The sequence below is a fragment of the Leucopleurus acutus genome (assembly GCF_964270905.1).
Source record: "Leucopleurus acutus genome assembly, chromosome: 13".
Taxonomy (NCBI): domain Eukaryota; kingdom Metazoa; phylum Chordata; class Mammalia; order Artiodactyla; family Delphinidae; genus Leucopleurus; species Leucopleurus acutus.
In genome coordinates, this window is record NC_139155.1 from 74,697,403 (window position 1) to 74,715,829 (window position 18,427).

The 18,427-nt window shown below is 40.1% G+C and overlaps 1 protein-coding gene across 2 annotated transcripts in view; it reads right to left on the reverse strand.

The window, feature by feature from the left end:
- HECTD4 (HECT domain E3 ubiquitin protein ligase 4) overlaps positions 1-18,427 on the reverse strand; it is a 190,938-nt gene that overhangs the window by 110,642 nt on the left and 61,869 nt on the right. For both annotated transcript variants that reach the window (XM_082853292.1, XM_082853291.1), the window contains exons 8-9: positions 8,741-8,933; positions 4,382-4,540 (exon numbers count right to left, since the gene is read on the reverse strand). In XM_082853292.1, the coding sequence (XP_082709418.1) occupies positions 4,382-4,540; positions 8,741-8,933 (352 nt within the window). The remainder of the gene's footprint in view (positions 1-4,381; positions 4,541-8,740; positions 8,934-18,427) is intronic.

Genomic DNA, 18,427 nt, shown 5'->3' on the forward strand with positions numbered 1-18,427 from the left:
GGATCTGCTTTTTTTTTTTTTTTTTCCTGAGAAGGTTTTATCGTGGCTGCTGCTTTCCTCATGGCGGCCAGGACACTCCTCAGCTCCTCTTGCTTCCTCTTGGCACAGATGTATGTCCCCACCCTTTTCTGGATGAACTTGAGGGCCTGCTTGTTCTTGGAGACCCTGGCATGCTACTCCATGGCATGCAGCTCCTAAGGGGCAAAGCCACACACCTTTTGGATCACATCTTGCAGGGCCGTGCCTCAGCTTGCTCATGTTCTTGGTCACCTGGTGGCCCTTGTTGAGGCCCACGGCCATGGGGCAGCAAGAAGCCATGGCGGCTGCTCTTCAATGGCTGCCATGGCAGAAGGGCCTAGCTGCTATTATTGACATAACTTTCTTCCCCACTTTCCAACAGAAAATTCTAGCACTGTCTCTCAAGTTCCTTTTTCTTATTCCCATCACCCTAGTAATCCGGATTCTCATCACGCCTGACTTGAGCTATGATCTAAACTGTACTCTTTGTTTCTTTTCTATTGTTCTGTCGTGCACACCAAAAAATGGTCTTCTCCAAATCTCTTTTTCATTGTATTTACCATGCATATGCCTTTCCCCTATGTGGCCACTTATATGAATAATAGCCATTTTTCATGACTTAAACTCAAAACTTCATGAAATCTCTCCCCTCTACCCCACTCAACAATGACCCTTTCTTCCTCTGATTCTGCAGCACTTACATCTGCTCCCCATGGTTCAGGCATGATACAGCATTGTATATCATTTTCTAGTTGTTTCACACACCTGCATCATTTCTCCCAACCAGACTATGAGCTCTTCAAGGCAAGCACCACTTTTCCCACTCACTGAGTAGCCACCACAGTGATCAATGTGGAACAGGACATAAAGAAATTTAAGCATTTATTTATTTGTTGGTCTAAAATAGAATCACTGGGTAAGCTATATCCTCATGAAAAAAATGGCACCGTGAAGGCCTGTTTTAATCAAATGGGGCTAATCTCAGGTGAGTGGAAAAAACCATGCCAAAAAGACTAAAAAAGAGTTTCAGATGATTAATGGTGAATAAAAAGACAAATAACCCAATTTTAAAATGGACAAAGGATTTGAATAGGTATTTCTCCAAAGAACATATACAAATGGCCAATCAGCACAAGAAAAGATGTTCAACATCATTAGTTGTTAGGGAAATGCAAATCAAAACCACAATGAGATACCACTTCATACCCACTATGGAGTACAGCTATTAAAAAAAAAAAGAAAAATAACAAATGTCAGAGAGGATGTGGAAAAATTGGAGCCATTGCTAATGAGACTCTAAAATGGTACGGCCGTTCTGGAAAACAGTTTAGCAGTCCCTCCGAAGCTTAAACATACAGGTACCACATGACCCAGAATTCTACTCCTACACATATACCCAAGAGAAATGACAACATGTCTACGCAAAAACTTGTACATGAATGTTTATAGCAGCATTATTCAAAACAGTCAAAAAGCAGAAACAACTCAAATGTCAATGGATTATATTCATACAATCAAGTATGATTTGGCCATAAAAAGAAACGAAGTAATGATTTGTGCTACAACATGGGTGAACCTTGGAAACATTACGCTTAAAAAAAAAAAAAAGCCAGTCACAAAAGCACATATATTGTATAATTCCATATATTTGAAAAGTCCAGAATAGGTAAATCTATAGAGTCAGAAAGTAGATTGGTGGATGCCAGGGGCTGGGGAAAGGGGGGGATAAAGGGACTGACTGCTAATGGGTATGTGGTATCTTTTTAGAGTGATGGAAATGTTCTAGAATTAGATTGTGGTGATGGCTGGACAACTCTGAATATATTAAAAACCACTGAACTGCATACTTTAAAGGGGTAAATTTTATGGTATGTAAGTTATAACTCAATAAAGCTGTTTTTTGTTTTTGAAGTGAGTAGTAAATTTACATCATTTACCCGAGGGCTAAAGGAGGCATCCTGGTCACATATTAGAGAAAACAGGCTGTTGAGAAAAAGTCTAACCCATTTGATTCTAAAAGCAAAAAAGACTTCCCTGGTGGCGCAATGGTTAAGACTCTGCGCTCCCAATGCAGGGGGCCCAGGTTCCATCCCTGGTCAGGGAACTAGATGCTGTATGCATGTCGCAACTAAGAATTCGCATGCCACAACTAAGGAGCTGACGAGCTGCAACTCAGAAGCCTGCGAGCACAACTAAGGAGCCCGCCTGCTGCAACTAAGGACCCTATGTGCCGCAACTAAGAAGCCAGCGAGCCGCAACTAAGGAGCCCACTGGCTGCAACTAAGGGTCCTGCTGGCCGCAACTAAGGAGCCAGCCAGCGGCAACTAAGGAGCACACCTGCTGCAACCAAGACCTGGTGCAACCAAATAAAGAAAATAAATATTTAAATAAATTTTTAAAAAGTAAAGACAAAACAGTTTTGGAGTTGTTATGAGTATCTAAATCCCAAACACGTGCACTACTTGAAATGGCCTAAAAGTTAAGTTGATACTAGATAAATGGTTTTATTTAAGCTGTTGAGGTTAAATTTATATCTGCAGGTTAAAGTTTGGGTAAGAAATGCTTTTTTAAACATCTAAATGTGAAATATAATCCTTCAATGGAATTATGGGGAGGGGGAAGGGTAAGCTGTGACAAAGCGAGAGAGAGGCATGGACATATATACACTACCAAACGTAAAATAGATAGCTAGTGGGAAGCAGCCGCATAGCACAGGGAGATCAGCTCGGTGCTTTGTGACCACCTAGAGGGGTGGGATAGGGAGGGTGGGAGGGAGGGAGACGCAAGAGGGAAGAGATATGGGAACATATGTATATGTATAACTGATTCACTTTGTTATAAAGCAGAAACTAACATATCATTGTAAAGCAATTATACTCCAATAAAGATGTAAAAAAAAAAGCAAATTATTTTTAAAAGACAGAATATGAAATTTTGGAAAATGAAAATAAGTAAACTGATTTTAAAACATTTTAATTTTATGTGCCTAAACAAACTTTAAGGAAAAAAGGAATGTTAAAAAAAAGGTGTTACCATATATAAAAGGAATATTTGGGGTTTGTTTTTGTTTTTAGAAATACTCTAACATACTTTATTGCATATGATCACCAAACAATGATGTGAGATACTATTAGCATTTTATTTTTTCAGATGGGAAAACTGAGGCTCAGAGGGGTTAAATGAGGTCCCTAAGGTAAGAAAGACAGAAAATGGCAATGTAAAAGGAACATTTTTTTATTCTATATTATTTTCTCTTTTTTTTAATTGATTTATTTTTATTTTATTTATTTATTTATTTTTTGGCTGACTTGGATCTTTGCTACTGCCCAAGGGCTCTTCTCTGGTTGCGGAGAGCAGGGGCTACTCTTCATTGCAGTGTGAAGCCTTCTCATTGTGGTGGCTTCTCTTGTTATAAAGCATGGGCTCTAGGCACATGGGCTTCAGTACTTGTGGCACACGGGCTCAGTAGTTGTGGCTCACAGGCTCTAGAGCACAGGCTCAGTAGTTGTGGCGCACGGGCTTAGGTGCTCCGTGGCATGTAGGATCTTCCCAGACCAGGGTTTGAACCTGTGTCCCCTACATTGGCAGGCGGATTCTTAACCACTGCACCACCAGGGAAGCCCTATATTATTTTCAATTTAACTATTTGTCCACTCTGAAGCCAAAATCACATTGCTTTAATTACTATAGTATGCCTCCCTCTTTCATAAAAATATATGTACACTTATATCCCCATATCCCCTCCCTCTTGCGTCTCCCTCCCACCCTCCCTATCCCACCCCTCTAGGTGGTCACAAAGCACCGAGCTGATCTCCCTGTGCTATGCGGCGGCATACGTATAGCTGATTCACTCTGTTATACAGCAGAAACTAACACAACATTGTAAAGCAATTATACTCCAATAAAGATGTTAAAAAAAAAAGAAATACATAAAAAATATATACATGTACACTTAACACACTTAACAGTAATGAATTTTTGCATATATTATTTTGTATCATATACATTTTTATGTGTTCTAAAATGGAGGTATTTCACAGACGTATTTTCATAGCTCTCCAGTGGGTAGAGTTCTTGCAGTGTCAGTAAATAAAGTGGCAACAGATTATTTCCTAAAATCTTCCTGACCTCATTTTATTTCTAGTAATTTTACAGGACAATAGTTCTCAGAAGTGTACTATTATACCACTTTCAAAAATTCTATTTTTAATTCCTCCTAGCCTATAACTATACTGATAAGGTTTTTTGTTGTTATCAAAGAGCATCTGTAATCAGAGCAAGTGTAAAATCACTATTAGGAAAAACCTTAAATTTCAAAGTTAGGGACAAATTGGGAAAAGAGCCACAAATAAAGTTCACTTACTTTTTAAAGATGACAAACCACTTGTTCCACCAAAAAGAGACCGGGTAGCAGAGCTGCCTGATCCCCCTGGAGGTGGGACCAGCATCACCAAGTATGTACCACAGGTGTAAATGGGCGTCTTCCGAAGCATTTTTAGAGGAAGGCCACAGCTAGTATTCGCTGGTAAAAAGGAATGAAAATGGTGAGCAGAAATAGTTGACACACAGATTAATTTGACTACCAAGCCAAATTAGAGTATAACAAAGGGGCCCCCAATTCTAACAATAATATACTCAGACTCAAAATACAGAGCAAGAAATAATAAGCTAAGGGCAAAATAATGATCTTCTGTCTCCACAGCCTGGTCCCAAGCCTCCTGGTTACATGACCTGAACATTTCTCAAAGGTGTTCCCAGTATTCAATATGTCCTTATGTCTTTTAAAAATCTTTCAATGGACTTGAGGACACGGGGAAGGGGAAGGGGAAGCTGGAACAAAGTGAGAGAGTGGTATGGACATATATACACCACCAAGTGTAAAATCGATAGCTAGTGGGAAGCAGCACATAGCACAGGGAGATCAGCTCGGTGCTTTGTGACCACCTAGAGGGGTGGGAGGGAGACGCAAGAAGGAAGAGATATGGGGATATATGTATATGTATGGCTGATTCACTTTGTTATAACGCAGAAACTAACACACCATTGTAGAGCAATTATACTCCAATAAAGATGTTAAAATAAATAAATAAATAAATAACATAAAGATCTTTCAAAAGAATGAACCCTCACATGGACTAAATCTCAAAATAAAAGAAGAATCCTACTGTTTATGTTTCCCCCTAGGAAACTGTGCTCCAGTAGAGATCTTTTCATTTTATATAGAACAAATTATTAACAGGTTTGTGATATTAAATTTATTATAAACAGCTCTGAACATGGAATCTACTAGAAATTTCAACCCATAACTAGTTAATAAAAGCTTTCACAATGTCTATCACAAAATAACTTTATGTCCACAGAATTTATAACCCATGATGTATTTTCTTTTTTTTAGGGTCAGTGACATAAACTATCATTAGGAAAATAATTATTGTATCTAATCAAGAGATATAAAATGTACTTTAATTTCCCTTACTCACTGGCAGATCTGAAAATGTAGGGTGAATTTAACGATTTTCTATATATTAGTCCAGTGAAGATTGACGATGGCAACAGAAAGAGTGCTTTACCTAGGAAGCTGTCAAGGTATAAAATATGACTGCCTACATAGACATAAAATTATCTTTAGATGGTTTAGATTAGAAAAATTAGACAAGTGAAACCGAATCTGTCATTTGCTTTGAATGCCTGTGGTTCTAAAAAGCTCCATTTTTTAAACTTCCAAGCCGCCAACAAGTATATTTTTCATTTAGGACATAAATCCAGTAGCATAAATTTCCATAAGTAAGAAACCCAAAAGGGGCAACGACTGAAAAACTAGCAACTTTGTGAGCATAACCACACAAAGAGCATAACCACACAATCGTGGTTTTCACCAAGATGTTTTTAATATACATACTCTTATTAACATGGTAATAGGTATTAGTTTATCACAGAATTAAAAATCCTAGACCCGCTGAATGTTGAATTAATTGTCAAAAGTTCACTTAGCCTATAACTGGTGAATTTTTATGTAGCAACCTCAGGTTAAATGAATACATAGAGAATGTGCATAAAAGTATGAGCGAAATCACATGTTTAGAGTTACAGATACCAGTTTTCACAGGATTCTAAATATACCCTTGCCTTCTGAGTCCACTTTCTGATATCACCCATGTTTTCTTATGTAACAAACATCCTTTTAGTATTTCTATTGTGCAGGCTAGTATTCAATTTTCTCCCAAGGGACAAATCCAGATCAAGCCTTCAGCTTGTCAGGAAAATGTTTATTTAGGTAATAGGACTGTCCTCTACAAACTATTTCCTATAATTCAAATTATCCACATACCCAAGTTATAACAACTATTCATAAATTCCCTACTTACATTTGATACAATGGAGACCTGTGGAAGTAACATACTATCCTTAAATTCTAATACGGACTAATAAGTATTTAAAATTTGATAGTCTCACAATGAATTAATCACAAATATTTTCTCTTCCTAACATTTCAATATATAAAAGGATTAAAGCATAAAACTGCATTAAGTTCATTAAACATATATTAATTCAGATTCATTTTTCTATACATGGCTCTTTTTCTAGCCTGATCTTTTACTACAGGTCATGATTTGTTATAAATTCATGTAGTTGGTATGTAATATGAAAACTCCTCAAGAATAATGGTTCTTGACTTTGGGGGGGTCATAAATGGCCTTGAACATCTGATAAAAATTATGATGATACATATGTTATTTAAAACTTTGGGAGAGCATATTTATGAACCTCTGAAAGGCTTATCCCCATGAAGAATTCCTGCTTTAAAAGTACAGAACAGTGTGTTTAGAAGGCTACCTTTTATTGAGAAAAGAAGGACAATAAAAATACATAAATTTGTCTTTCTAAATTAATTTAATTTCTCTTTGCATAAAAAAACTCTGACAGGATAAACAAATAAATAGAGCTACCTATAGGGGGTAGGGTGGGGCAAATACTGAATATACCAGGACACGAGAGTAAGATTTCTCTGCATATACCTTTTATATTGTTTTCACTTTCAAACTCTGTAAACATACTATTTTCAAATATTAAAGTGCAAACACTAAATGCCAAATTCCAGAAAAAGCAACCTCTGTTGTGGAAGATTTGCCTCTCATTTTCTTGGTCAAGAATGTATTTAGAAAAACTAAAAATAGAACTACCATATGACCCAGCAATCCCACTACTGGGCATATACCCTGCGAAAACCATAACTCAAAAAGAATCATGTACCACAATATTCATTGCAGCACTATTTACAATAGCCAGGACGTGGAAGCAACCTAAGTGTCCAGCAACAGATGAATGGATAAAGAAGATGTGGCACATATATACAATGGAATATTACTTGGCCATAAAAAGAAATAAAATTGAACTATTTGTAGTGAGGTGGGTGGACCTAGAGTCTGTCATACAGAGTGAAGTAAGTCAGAAAGAGAAAAACAAATACCGTATGCTAACACATATATATGGAGTCAAAAAAAAAATGGTTCTGATGAACCTAGGGGCAGGACAGGAATAAAGACGCAGATGTAGAGAATGGACTTAAGGACACGGGGGAGGAGGGAAGGATAAGCTGGGACGAAGTGTGAGAGTGGCATTGACATATATACACTACCAAACATAAAATAGATAGCTAGTGGGAAGCAGCTGCATAGCACAGGGAGATCAGTTCGGTGTTTTGTGACCACCTAGAGGGGTAGGATAGGGAGGGTGGGAGGGAGATGCAAGAGGGAGGGGATATGGGGATATATGTATACATATAGCTGACTCACTTTGTTACACAGCAGAAACTAACACAACATTGTAAAACAATTACATTCCAATAAAGATGTTAAAAAAAAGAATGTATTTAGTGAAGATGATGCTAAATGAGTTTTTTACATTCATGAAGCAGATGCTAAATGTGAAAACAGTTTATACTAACAGTAATGATAAGGTATTTACCATTAAACACAGAGCTGCTTTGAATTATTACAGATTCATGCTAATTCATGTCCACAGCCAACAGTATGTATTAGCTTGGAATTAAAAAAAATGAAAAATGACTGGAAGGACATTAAAAACGGTGAACTACGTAAAGCAAAGTGCTTTGTATGGCACACTGTAAATGCTCAATAACAAGTATTGCCTGAATTCCACAGGCAGCATGCACTAATCACAAGCTGAATGTACCAAGCCATGAAAAGGCATGGAGGAATCTTAAAGGCATATTACTAAGTGAGAGAAGCCAATATGAAAAGGCTACATTCTGTATAAATCCAATTACATGACATTCTGGAAAAGGCAAAACTATGAAGACAATAAAAAGATCAGTGGTGGCCAGGGCTTGGGGGGTAGGGAGGGATGAACAGGTAGAGCACAGAGGATTTTTAAGGCAATAAAAGCACTGTATATGATGCCATAATAATGCACACATGTCATTATGCATTTGTCCAAACACACAGAATGTACAAGACCAAGAGTGAACCCTAAGGTGAACTATGGACTCTGGGTGATTATGATGTGTCAGGGTGGGTTCATCAGTTGTAACAAACGGACCACTCTGGTGGGGATGTTGATAATAAGGGAGGCTGTGCATGTGTGGGGGCAGGAGGTAGACGAGAAATCTGCACCTTCCTTTACTTTTGCTACGAACCTAAAACTGTTCTAAAAAATAAGGTCTTAAAAATATATATAGCTGAAAAAGCGAAGGGCAGCCTACCTGCCTGGTCCTCTTTCAGGGTGTTGGAGATGGTGGAGCCGGTAAGGGCAGCCAGCGTTGCGGATGGCGAGGCTCGGTAGCGTGAAAGTCTGCTCAGAAGCATCTCATTAATGCTTTTTGCAGATTCGCCCTCTTTTCTCATTAGAATTGTGCGTTCCTGAAGCGGGTTGGCTACAAATACACCATTTTCAACCTAATATTTAAAGAAAAAGAGGTCCTTAAATGATATCTGTTTCCATTCATTTAGCAAATTTCTACTTGAGAAGTGTATTATTGTCATCTGGTTACTCAAAAACATTTCCCAAAATTGTACCTGAGTAGGTGTATACCTCAAAACCTAACTGCTCTACAGAAACTGAGAACAAAAGGAAGCCTACAAGAAGTTTGAGAGCTTTCATTTTTCATAATAGCCCAGATTTTAAAAGTAATGAGCTAAGTTTAATAGGTTCTATGGAAGGCTGTTGATTAAAATTCCTTATATTGAATTCCACAGGCAGCTCTCACTAATTACAAACTTCTGACAGGTACAAGTAAGATGAGAGGAAAACAAGTCAATCAGATCTTGATTTACCACTAAGTACAACTATGAGGATAATGTCTTCTTGAAATATAATTGGCTAAAATCCAAACTCTGTATTAACAGCAGTCAACACTAGCCCCAGCTGCTTGGGTATTGGCAGAGCAATCGTGGAGAAAGGCAGACTTTGTCTGCTAAAAATATACGCCAGCTTCAACTGGATCCTTGCTGGTACTTGGCAGTTCTTCCTTCATCACTTGATTATTCCCCAGAAAAATCTCTGGAGTGGTGATTCCAAAATTCCTTCACCAAATTTTGAGCTTGGCTTTAAGCAGACCACCTGGCTTTCTTTATTGCTAAAAAGATCCAGACCACTTACTGTAAGCTGCTCCCACTCATCTCTCTTCCCACTCAAGAATCTTTGTATTCAGCCTCATTTATTCCTTTCCTCTTTTTTGTTTTTGCAGTACGCGGACCTCCCACTGTTGTGGCCTCTCCTGTTGCGGAGCACAGGCTCCGGACGCACAGGCCCAGCGGCCATGGCTCACGGGCCCAGCCGCTCCGCGGCATGTGGGATCTTCCCGGACCGGGGCACGAACCGGTGTCCCCTGCATCAGCAGGCGGACTCTCAACCACTGCACCACCAGGGAAGCCCTATTCCTTTCCTCTTAACTCAGAGGAAGAAGCACTTCACCTCATGTTACTTAAGGAAGAAGCACTCTGCCTCCTCTCTAACTGCTCCCTCAGTTATCTCCCATCTGCCCCTTCACGCTCAAGGTCTCCCTCTCTGATTTCCTGGTGTCAGGCATTCACAGGCCTCCGGGATCTTAAACAAAACCTTGGTGGCCCATTGCAATACCATCCCTCTTCACCACTCCCACTCACTATCAAATGTCCCAAATGTATCTCATGCAGCCTCTGTACCCACTGCCCCCTCCAGACCCAGGCTCCTGGATCTGGCTGCAGTCTCAGAAACAGATGCCACTAGCGAAGGTGGGCAGGACTAGAGATAAGAGAGAACAGGAGTATAAAGCGGCAAGGCTTCCAGAAGCAAATAAAAAAACAAAAAAGAAGTACAAAGTGAAAGGGTGGTATCAGAGAAGAGGCAAGAGAAAGAGAGCAAATTGAGGAGCACAGCCAGGCGAGGTTCCCGGAAGGGCTGGACCTGGTGGGGGGAGGCTTTTACAAGACATTCACAAATGGTAAGGGAATGAGTTTCTTAGAGAGTTCGAAATGCTGTTTCTATTTCCTCCCCTCTGCTTTTTAACACTTTGCAGCTACTTAACTCAGCTCCCTCTAACAAGTGGACATTCTTGATGGGCCGAGAGTAACCTAGAACCAAAATCAACCTTTTTCTTGACTTCCGTGTAGGTTGTGCCACGGTTGCCAGAACTCTTAAGGTTGTCCTTCCTCAGTCTCAGTGGTAGAACACAATCCCAGTTTGTTTCTTTTTAACATGAACACTTACCTATGTGTAAGGGACTCTTCTAATGAGCAAAGCCAAGATAGTTCCTGCCCTCCTTGTTCTCCTCTTATTTGCTGGTTCCCATCTCCACTTACCTAAATGGGAGTTTGCTTAGAGTTAGACCCAGCCTCTGGTGTCTAAGACCTCTGCCTGAAACATTCTGTCCCTAGATCCTCCTATGTGTGGCTGGTTCCTTCCCATCATTCGGGTCTCAGGTAAAATGTCACCGCCTCAAAGAGGCCTCCTATGATTACCAATCTAAAGAGGAATCTCCTCCATCCACCCACCCACCCCCCACAAGCCAGAACACATCACCCAGTTTTATCTGCACAGCATTTACCATTCTCTGAAATTATTTTACTCATTAATTCATTGATTGTTTGACCTTCTACCTTCCCCGCCCCAACTGAATACTGGCTCCCTGAGAGCCAGGATCCTGCCTGCCTTGTTCACCATAACATTTCTAGCACTCAGAGGCACACAGTAAATACTTGAAGCTTTGCTGAGTAAACAAATCGGTGCCCTGGCCCAAATCCAATACCAGCTCTCCGAGGTGGCTCCCACGTTTCTATATACAGACCCAGCCTTGCTACTGAGATCTAGCGCCGCTTCTCCAACTGCCTCCCACTCCCCAGCATTTCGACTGGAGCAGCCTTCTGTCGCCTAAAATTTAACACGTCCACATCTTACCACGTCATTTTACACACACACACACCCCAGCTAGATTACCCTTTACCAAGTATAGCTCTAGTTCTGTTGCACGACTCCAAATATGACCCTTCAAAGGCATCCAGATAAAAAGCAATCACTTGGCATTCAGAAGCATTACCCAGACTAGCCCTATGAGAAAGACAGCAGATAGCTTAAGAAAAAAAATCGTATCATTGTGTTCAAGTGCTTCGAAAATACTGAAAAGAAAACCTGATAAAGCGCCTGTGAGAAGCAAGGAAGACTGGGCTTTGGTACGCAAGTGGTAAATCTGGGAACCTCTGTACTTAGCTAAGAAGCTCTTTGGGATGAAAAAGCTACTACTGATTTAGAAAGGAGGGGAAGAGCCTGGGAGGAGTAAGAAGCAGCACAGAGTTAGTAACGATGAGAAGCTTCCCTCTGGCTCCCTTCCTGGCCCAAGCACCTCAAGCCCGATGACCATCCAGCCTCTCAACTGGTCTCCCCATTTCCACTTTGGCCCCATATGCTTTACTCTCCACACACCAGCCAATGATTTATTTACAAATGTAAATAAAACCATCTCCTTCCCTGTTTGAAACCCTGCAGCAGCTTCCCAACACACTTATAATAAAATCCAACCTACTGGTAAGGTCCACAGGGTTCAACATCCACTGACCTCCCCGGCTGGTCTGCCTGTGCTCCCCCTTTCTCACCACACTTTCAGCCGCACTGCCTTCTGTCGCCCCTCCAAAATGCCTGTACGCTAGGCCTATACTTGCTGATCCCTCTTCCTGGACTGGACTAGTTCTGGTTTGCCCGAGACTGTCCTGGTTTTAGCACTGAAAGTCCCATGTCCCAAGAAATCTCTCAGGCCCAGGCCAACGGGGATGGTTGGTTGCCCTCTCTGGCAGGATGGATGGCTGCTTCTCATCATTCTCGTCTCAGTTCAAATGTCCTTCCTCAGAATGGCCCTATCTGCCAGGCAAACTGGAGCGGCTCCCCACTTCCATGCCCCCTCACTCTCTATCGCATTATCCTGTTTTATTTTCTCCCCAGCATTTATCACTTGCTGAAATTATTTTGTTCTTGTTGTTTCCTTTCTTACTCATTCCCCACACTCTAATGTAAGCACCTTGAAAACAAAGGCTTATTACCCTGCTACCCAGACAAGGCACTGGATTAACACAGGAAGGATGAATGAAGGGCATCTCAGTCAGCCAGATCATAATTTAAAGGAAATAATAAACCCATCAGGTGAAGGGGGAGATGGACCTCTATGAACACATGAACACTCTATGACATAAATCACAGCAAGATCCTTTTTGACACACCTCCTAGGGAAATGGAAATAAAAACAAAAATAAACAAATGGGACCTAATGAAACTTCAAAGCTTTTGCACAGCAAAGGAAACCATAAACAAGACCAAAAGACAACCCTCAGAATGGGAGAAAATATTTGCAAATGAAGCAACTGACAAAGGATTAATCTCCAAAATTTATAAGCAGCTCATGCAGCTCAATAACAAAAAAACAAACAACCCAATCCAAAAATGGGCAGAAGACCTAAATAGACATTTCTCCAAAGAAGATATACAGACTGCCAACAAACACATGAAAGAATGCTCAACATCATTAATCATTAGAGAAATGAAAATCAAAACTACAATGAGATATCATCTCACACCAGTCAAAATGGCCATCATCAAAAACTCTAGAAGCAATAAATGCTGGAGACGGTGTGGAGAAAAGGGAACACTCTTGCACTGCTGGTGGGAATGTGAATTGGTACAGCCACTATGGAGAACAGTATGGAGGTTCCTTAAAAAACTACAAATAGAACTACCATATGACCCAGCAATCCCACTACTGGGCATATACCCTGAGAAAACCATAATTCAAAAAGAGTCATGTACCAAAATGTTCACTGCAGCTCTATTTACAATAGCCCGGAGATGGAAACAACCTAAGTGTCCATCATCCGCTGAATGGATAAAGAAGATGTGGCACATATATATAATGGAATATTACTCAGCCATAAAAAGAAATGAAATTGAGCTATTTGTAATGAGGTGGATAGACCTAGAGTCTGTCATACAGAGTGAAGTAAGTCAGAAAGAGAAAGACAAATACCATATGCTAACACATATGTATGGAATTTAAGAAAAAAAAATGTCATGAAGATCCTAGCGGTAAGACAGGAATAAAGACACAGACCTACTAGAGAATGGACTTGAGGATATGGGGAAGGGGAAGGGTAAGCTGTGACAAAGCGAGAGAGAGGCATGGACATATATACACTACCAAACATAAGGTAGATAGCTAGTGGGAAGCAGCCGCATAGCACAGGGAGATCAGCTCAGTGCTTTGTGACCACCTGGAGGGGTGGGATAGGGAGGGTGGGAGGGAGGGAGACTCAAGAGGGAAGAGATATGGGAACATATGTATATGTATAACTGATTCACTTTGTTATAAAGCAGAAACTAACACACCATTGAAAAGCAATTATACTCCAATAAAAACGTAAAAGAAATAATAATAATAATTTAAGGTTTAAAAAGCAAAGTTAAAAATACTTCCATGTCCCCACAGTCTACTCCACTACCTCCCCGCTGATTTCTCTCCTTTTTTCATTGCAAACGTCTGGAGTGAATTATCTATTCTTCACCACCATCTTTTCCACCTCACTTCTCAGCCAGCTCCATCTGGCTTCCACCCCTTACCCTCCCCAACAGCTCTTGCTAAGGCTACCACCAATAGCCTCCATATTCTCCATTCAAAAGACCTCTTTCAGGCTCAATCTTGACTTCTGAACAGAATTCAATGCTGTTAATAACCAAGTTCTCCTTCTTATAAAAATTTATAAAACTTTATAAAAATTTAATTTTTTTAAAGTCTTTATTGAATTTGTTACAATATTGCTTCTGTTTTATGTTTTGGTTTTTTGGTCACGAAGGCATGTAGGATCTTAGCTCACTGACCAGGGATCGAACCCACATCCCCTGCATTGGAAGCCAAAGTCTTAACCACTGGACTGCCAGGGAAGTCCCCAAAATTTAACTTTTTATAGCCCCTTTTTAAACTTTTAAAACATATAGAAAGATGAATGGTGGAAAGCAATGCCTTCCCCACTATGTTCCCTCCTCAGACGCAACTAATGTTTCCAGTTTCTTGTGATGCTTCCACTCATTCAACAAGTATCTAGTAATCACCTATTGTGTGCCAGGCACATTGTTCTAGGTGCTGGGGACACAGCAGTCAATAAAAGAGAACAAAATCCCTGCCCTAGAGCTGACATTCTAGGCAAAGGAGACAGTCAATAAATAAGCAAATAAACTGGCAGTAATAAGAGCCACAAAGAAAAAGCAAGGTAAAAGGGATAAGGAGGGACAGGATTATATTTTACATAAAATAATTTATAAAGAATTGTCAGAAAGGTCTTTCTGATAAGGTGATATTTGAGCAGAGACCTAAAATAAGTGAGAACAAGCCATCTGGTTACCTGTGCGATGACAGCCCAGCACAAAGGTCCAGAGGGGGGAGCACATTCAGTGTGTTTGTATGTCAGCAAGGAGACCAGGTGTGGCTAGAGTGGGGTGAGAGGGGGCCCAAATCACACAGTACCTTTACAGAGGTGAATGGGATTTGGGAGACACTCTGAAGGTAAAGCAGACAGCATATGATGACTGGACATGGAATTTGGGAAGGAAAGAAAGAGGAATAGAGAGGGACACCAAGGTCTTTGGCCAGCACTGAAAGGACACAGATGTCATGAACTGAAATGGGAAAGCCTGCAGGAGAAGCAGGTCTGGAGTAAAATCACGAGTTTGGTAGAGGGCATGTTTAGCATGAGGGAACTATCAGACTTCCAACCGGAAAAGTCTCATATTCTGTGCATATACAAACACCCGCCCACATCAATACGCATCTAGAGCTTCAGGGACAGGTTTTGGCTGAGGAGCAAATTTGAGCATTATCTGTATAGAGATGTGTTTCAAGCTACAAGATAGGATGAGATCAACAAGGGAGTAAGAGCAGATAGAGAGAAAGGGTCCTGGAAATAGGTCCCGGTGCCCGTGACTATTGAGAGGTAGGGAAGACAGGCTGGGCAGGAACAACCAGTGACAGGAGAAGTCCTATGGGTGTCCCAAAGTCCAAGTGAAAACCTTTTCAAGAATGGCGGAGGGGGTGAAGCCACGTTAAATACTGCTAAAAGGTCGAGTAAAAAGAAAACTGAGTTGCCCTTGAATTGACTATTGTGGAAGTCCCTGATGAACTCGGGAAGAGCTGTTTTGGTGGTGTGATGAGGATACAAAACTGATTGGAGCAGGTTCAAGAAGGAATGGGAGGAAAGAACACAGAACAGTAAAAATAAACTCTTTTAAGCATATTGCTGTAAATGGGAGCCAAAGAATAGGGGAGTGGAGGCGGGTGTGGGTCAAGGGAGTTGGTTTTGATTTTTCAAGGCTGGATATCCTCTCATGTATTTGTACGCTGTGGTGAGTGATCCACTAAGAGAGGAGAGCTGTTATCATAGGAGAAGGACAATTCCAGAGAGAATCCGCGCCTCCCCGCCAGCCACAACTTTTATCATACAGCAGGTAATGATTACACACAGTGCTCTGAACCTAGCTTTTTGTACTAAACAATATAACTTGGAAATTAATCTACTTCAATCGATGCAGATCTGCCCCATGCTTTTTAATGGCTACACAGTGTTCCCTTCTGTGAAAATACCATAGGCAGAAAGCCAGATAGATACCTATGTTTACCTTCCCAAGTCAGCATTTTATTTTATTTTTTAAATATATTTTTTGATGTGGGCCATTTTTTTAAAGTCTTTACGGAATTTGTTACAACATTGCTTCTGTTTTATGTTTTTGCTTTTGTGGCCGCAAGGCATGTGGGATCTTAGCTCCCTGACCAGGGATTGAACCCGCACCCCCTGCACTGAAAGGCTAAGTCTTAACCACTGGACCACCAAGTCCCCCAAGTCAGCATTTTAGAAGCTGCTAAACTAGTGGCCGGTGATGCTTAAGAATTTTTTATCTTATGATGAAAAATTTCAAAAATGCAAAAATAGTGAATAGTATAGTGAACCTCCATATATCCATCATCCAGATTCAACTATTAACCAGATACGGCCAAATCTGTTTAACCCACCCATCTATTTTTGCTCAAGCATTTTAAAGCATATCCCAGACTTGGGACTGACATATACACACTACTATATATAAAATAGATAACTAATAAGGACCTACTGTATAGCACAGGGAACTCTACTCAATACTCTGTAATGGCCTATATGGGAAAAGAATCTAAAAAAGAGTGGATATATTTATATGTATAACTGATTCACTTTGCTGTACACCTGAAACTAACACAACACTGTAAATCTACTATACTCCAGTAAAACTTTTTAAAAATAAATAAAGCATGTCCTAGACATCATGTAATTCCACTTCTGAATACTTCACTACACATCTCTAAAAATATGGACATTTTCTGATATAATCACAATGCCATCATCATACTTTAAAAAGAAGAATAGGGCTTCCCTGGTGGTGCAGAGGTTGAGAGTCCGCCTGCCGATGCAGGGGACACGGGTTCGTGCAGGAAGGGACACTACTACTACCTAGAGCTGAGGAACAAGTAATAAAAGGTTAACTATAAGTTACAAAGATATTCTCCTCCAAAGAGGAATTAAAATGAATGAAATAAATACATTAGGAAGAAGGAGGAAAGAAAGGGGATGAACTGAGCCAAATGCTCATCTATCACAGCAAAAAACAAAAAAAACAAAACACACACACACACACACACACACACACACACACAATATATATAGGGTTAGTAAACCAAGAAACAGCAATATAAGCCTTTTACTTAGAAATATGAAAGCAGCCACCAGAAGAAGGAAAAGCTGACACCATTAAAGTAACTGTCTATAAGGAACATGCTAGGGATGGGGCAAGAGACTCTCACTTTTCATTATGAGCCTAGATGTGCTACCTCAAGTTTTAATCCATGTACATGTTTTTCTTTGATATAGATATTTTTTAATTTAACAAAAGCATATAAGGGAAAGGGGAATTCTTTGATGTTTTCCCATTATTCTTAGGACAAAGACCTAAATCTTTTAAACTAGCTCGTTAGGTCTGTTTAAAAACAACTTTTTAAAAAAGGCATTTCTAACAATTTAATTATGAACGCATCTTCTAGTAGTACAGTCTCTAGCAGATCAATTCAAAGACTCACTCTGGCTAAGACATTTTATAAGAAAAGATAATGATTTGAGAATACTGAGAAACTAGAGAGAAAAAAAAAAAAGAATGCACAGTTAAAGGTTACTAGACTGACAGTTAACTGGCAGGATGGATGACTTCTTTCCCAGAACAAGTTTTAACCCCATTAAAGTTTATCAGAAATTGCTTCAGTGTTTTTTTTTCCCTTCAGGAATGCTAATTTCTTCCCAGAAGGAGGTTGTAAATTACATTATATAAAAAGGTTTTGTCACAGACCTGGCTTGGGGCAATTTTTTCTTTACAAGTCTCTACAAATATTATCTAGACCAGTGCTGTCCAATAGACCTTTCTTCAATGATGGAAATGTTCTCTATCTTTGATGTTCAACATGGTAGCCACTAGCCTGCCACATGTGGCTACTGAGGACTTGAAACGTGGCTAATGCAACTGAGCAACTGAAGTTTTAATTGTATTTAATTCTGATTAATTTAAATAGCCACATGTGGCTACTAGCTATTATATTAGACAGTGCAGATCTGGACCATCATGGTTTCCAGTCTCTCCTTGCCCCAAGCTCTTCTCTCTGCACTCAACCACTCTGGCCCGTTGTCATTTCCAATAAAACACATGCTCGCTCCCTCCACAGAGCTTTTCCATTTGTGGTCTCCCTTTCCTACCATGTTCTTTCCTCCCTATTCCCCAACTTCTTCATCTGGTTAGCTACTACTTTTCCTTCACTACCTCAAATTATGTTGTCCACGTATCTGTTCACTTGTTTATGGTTAATGTTTTG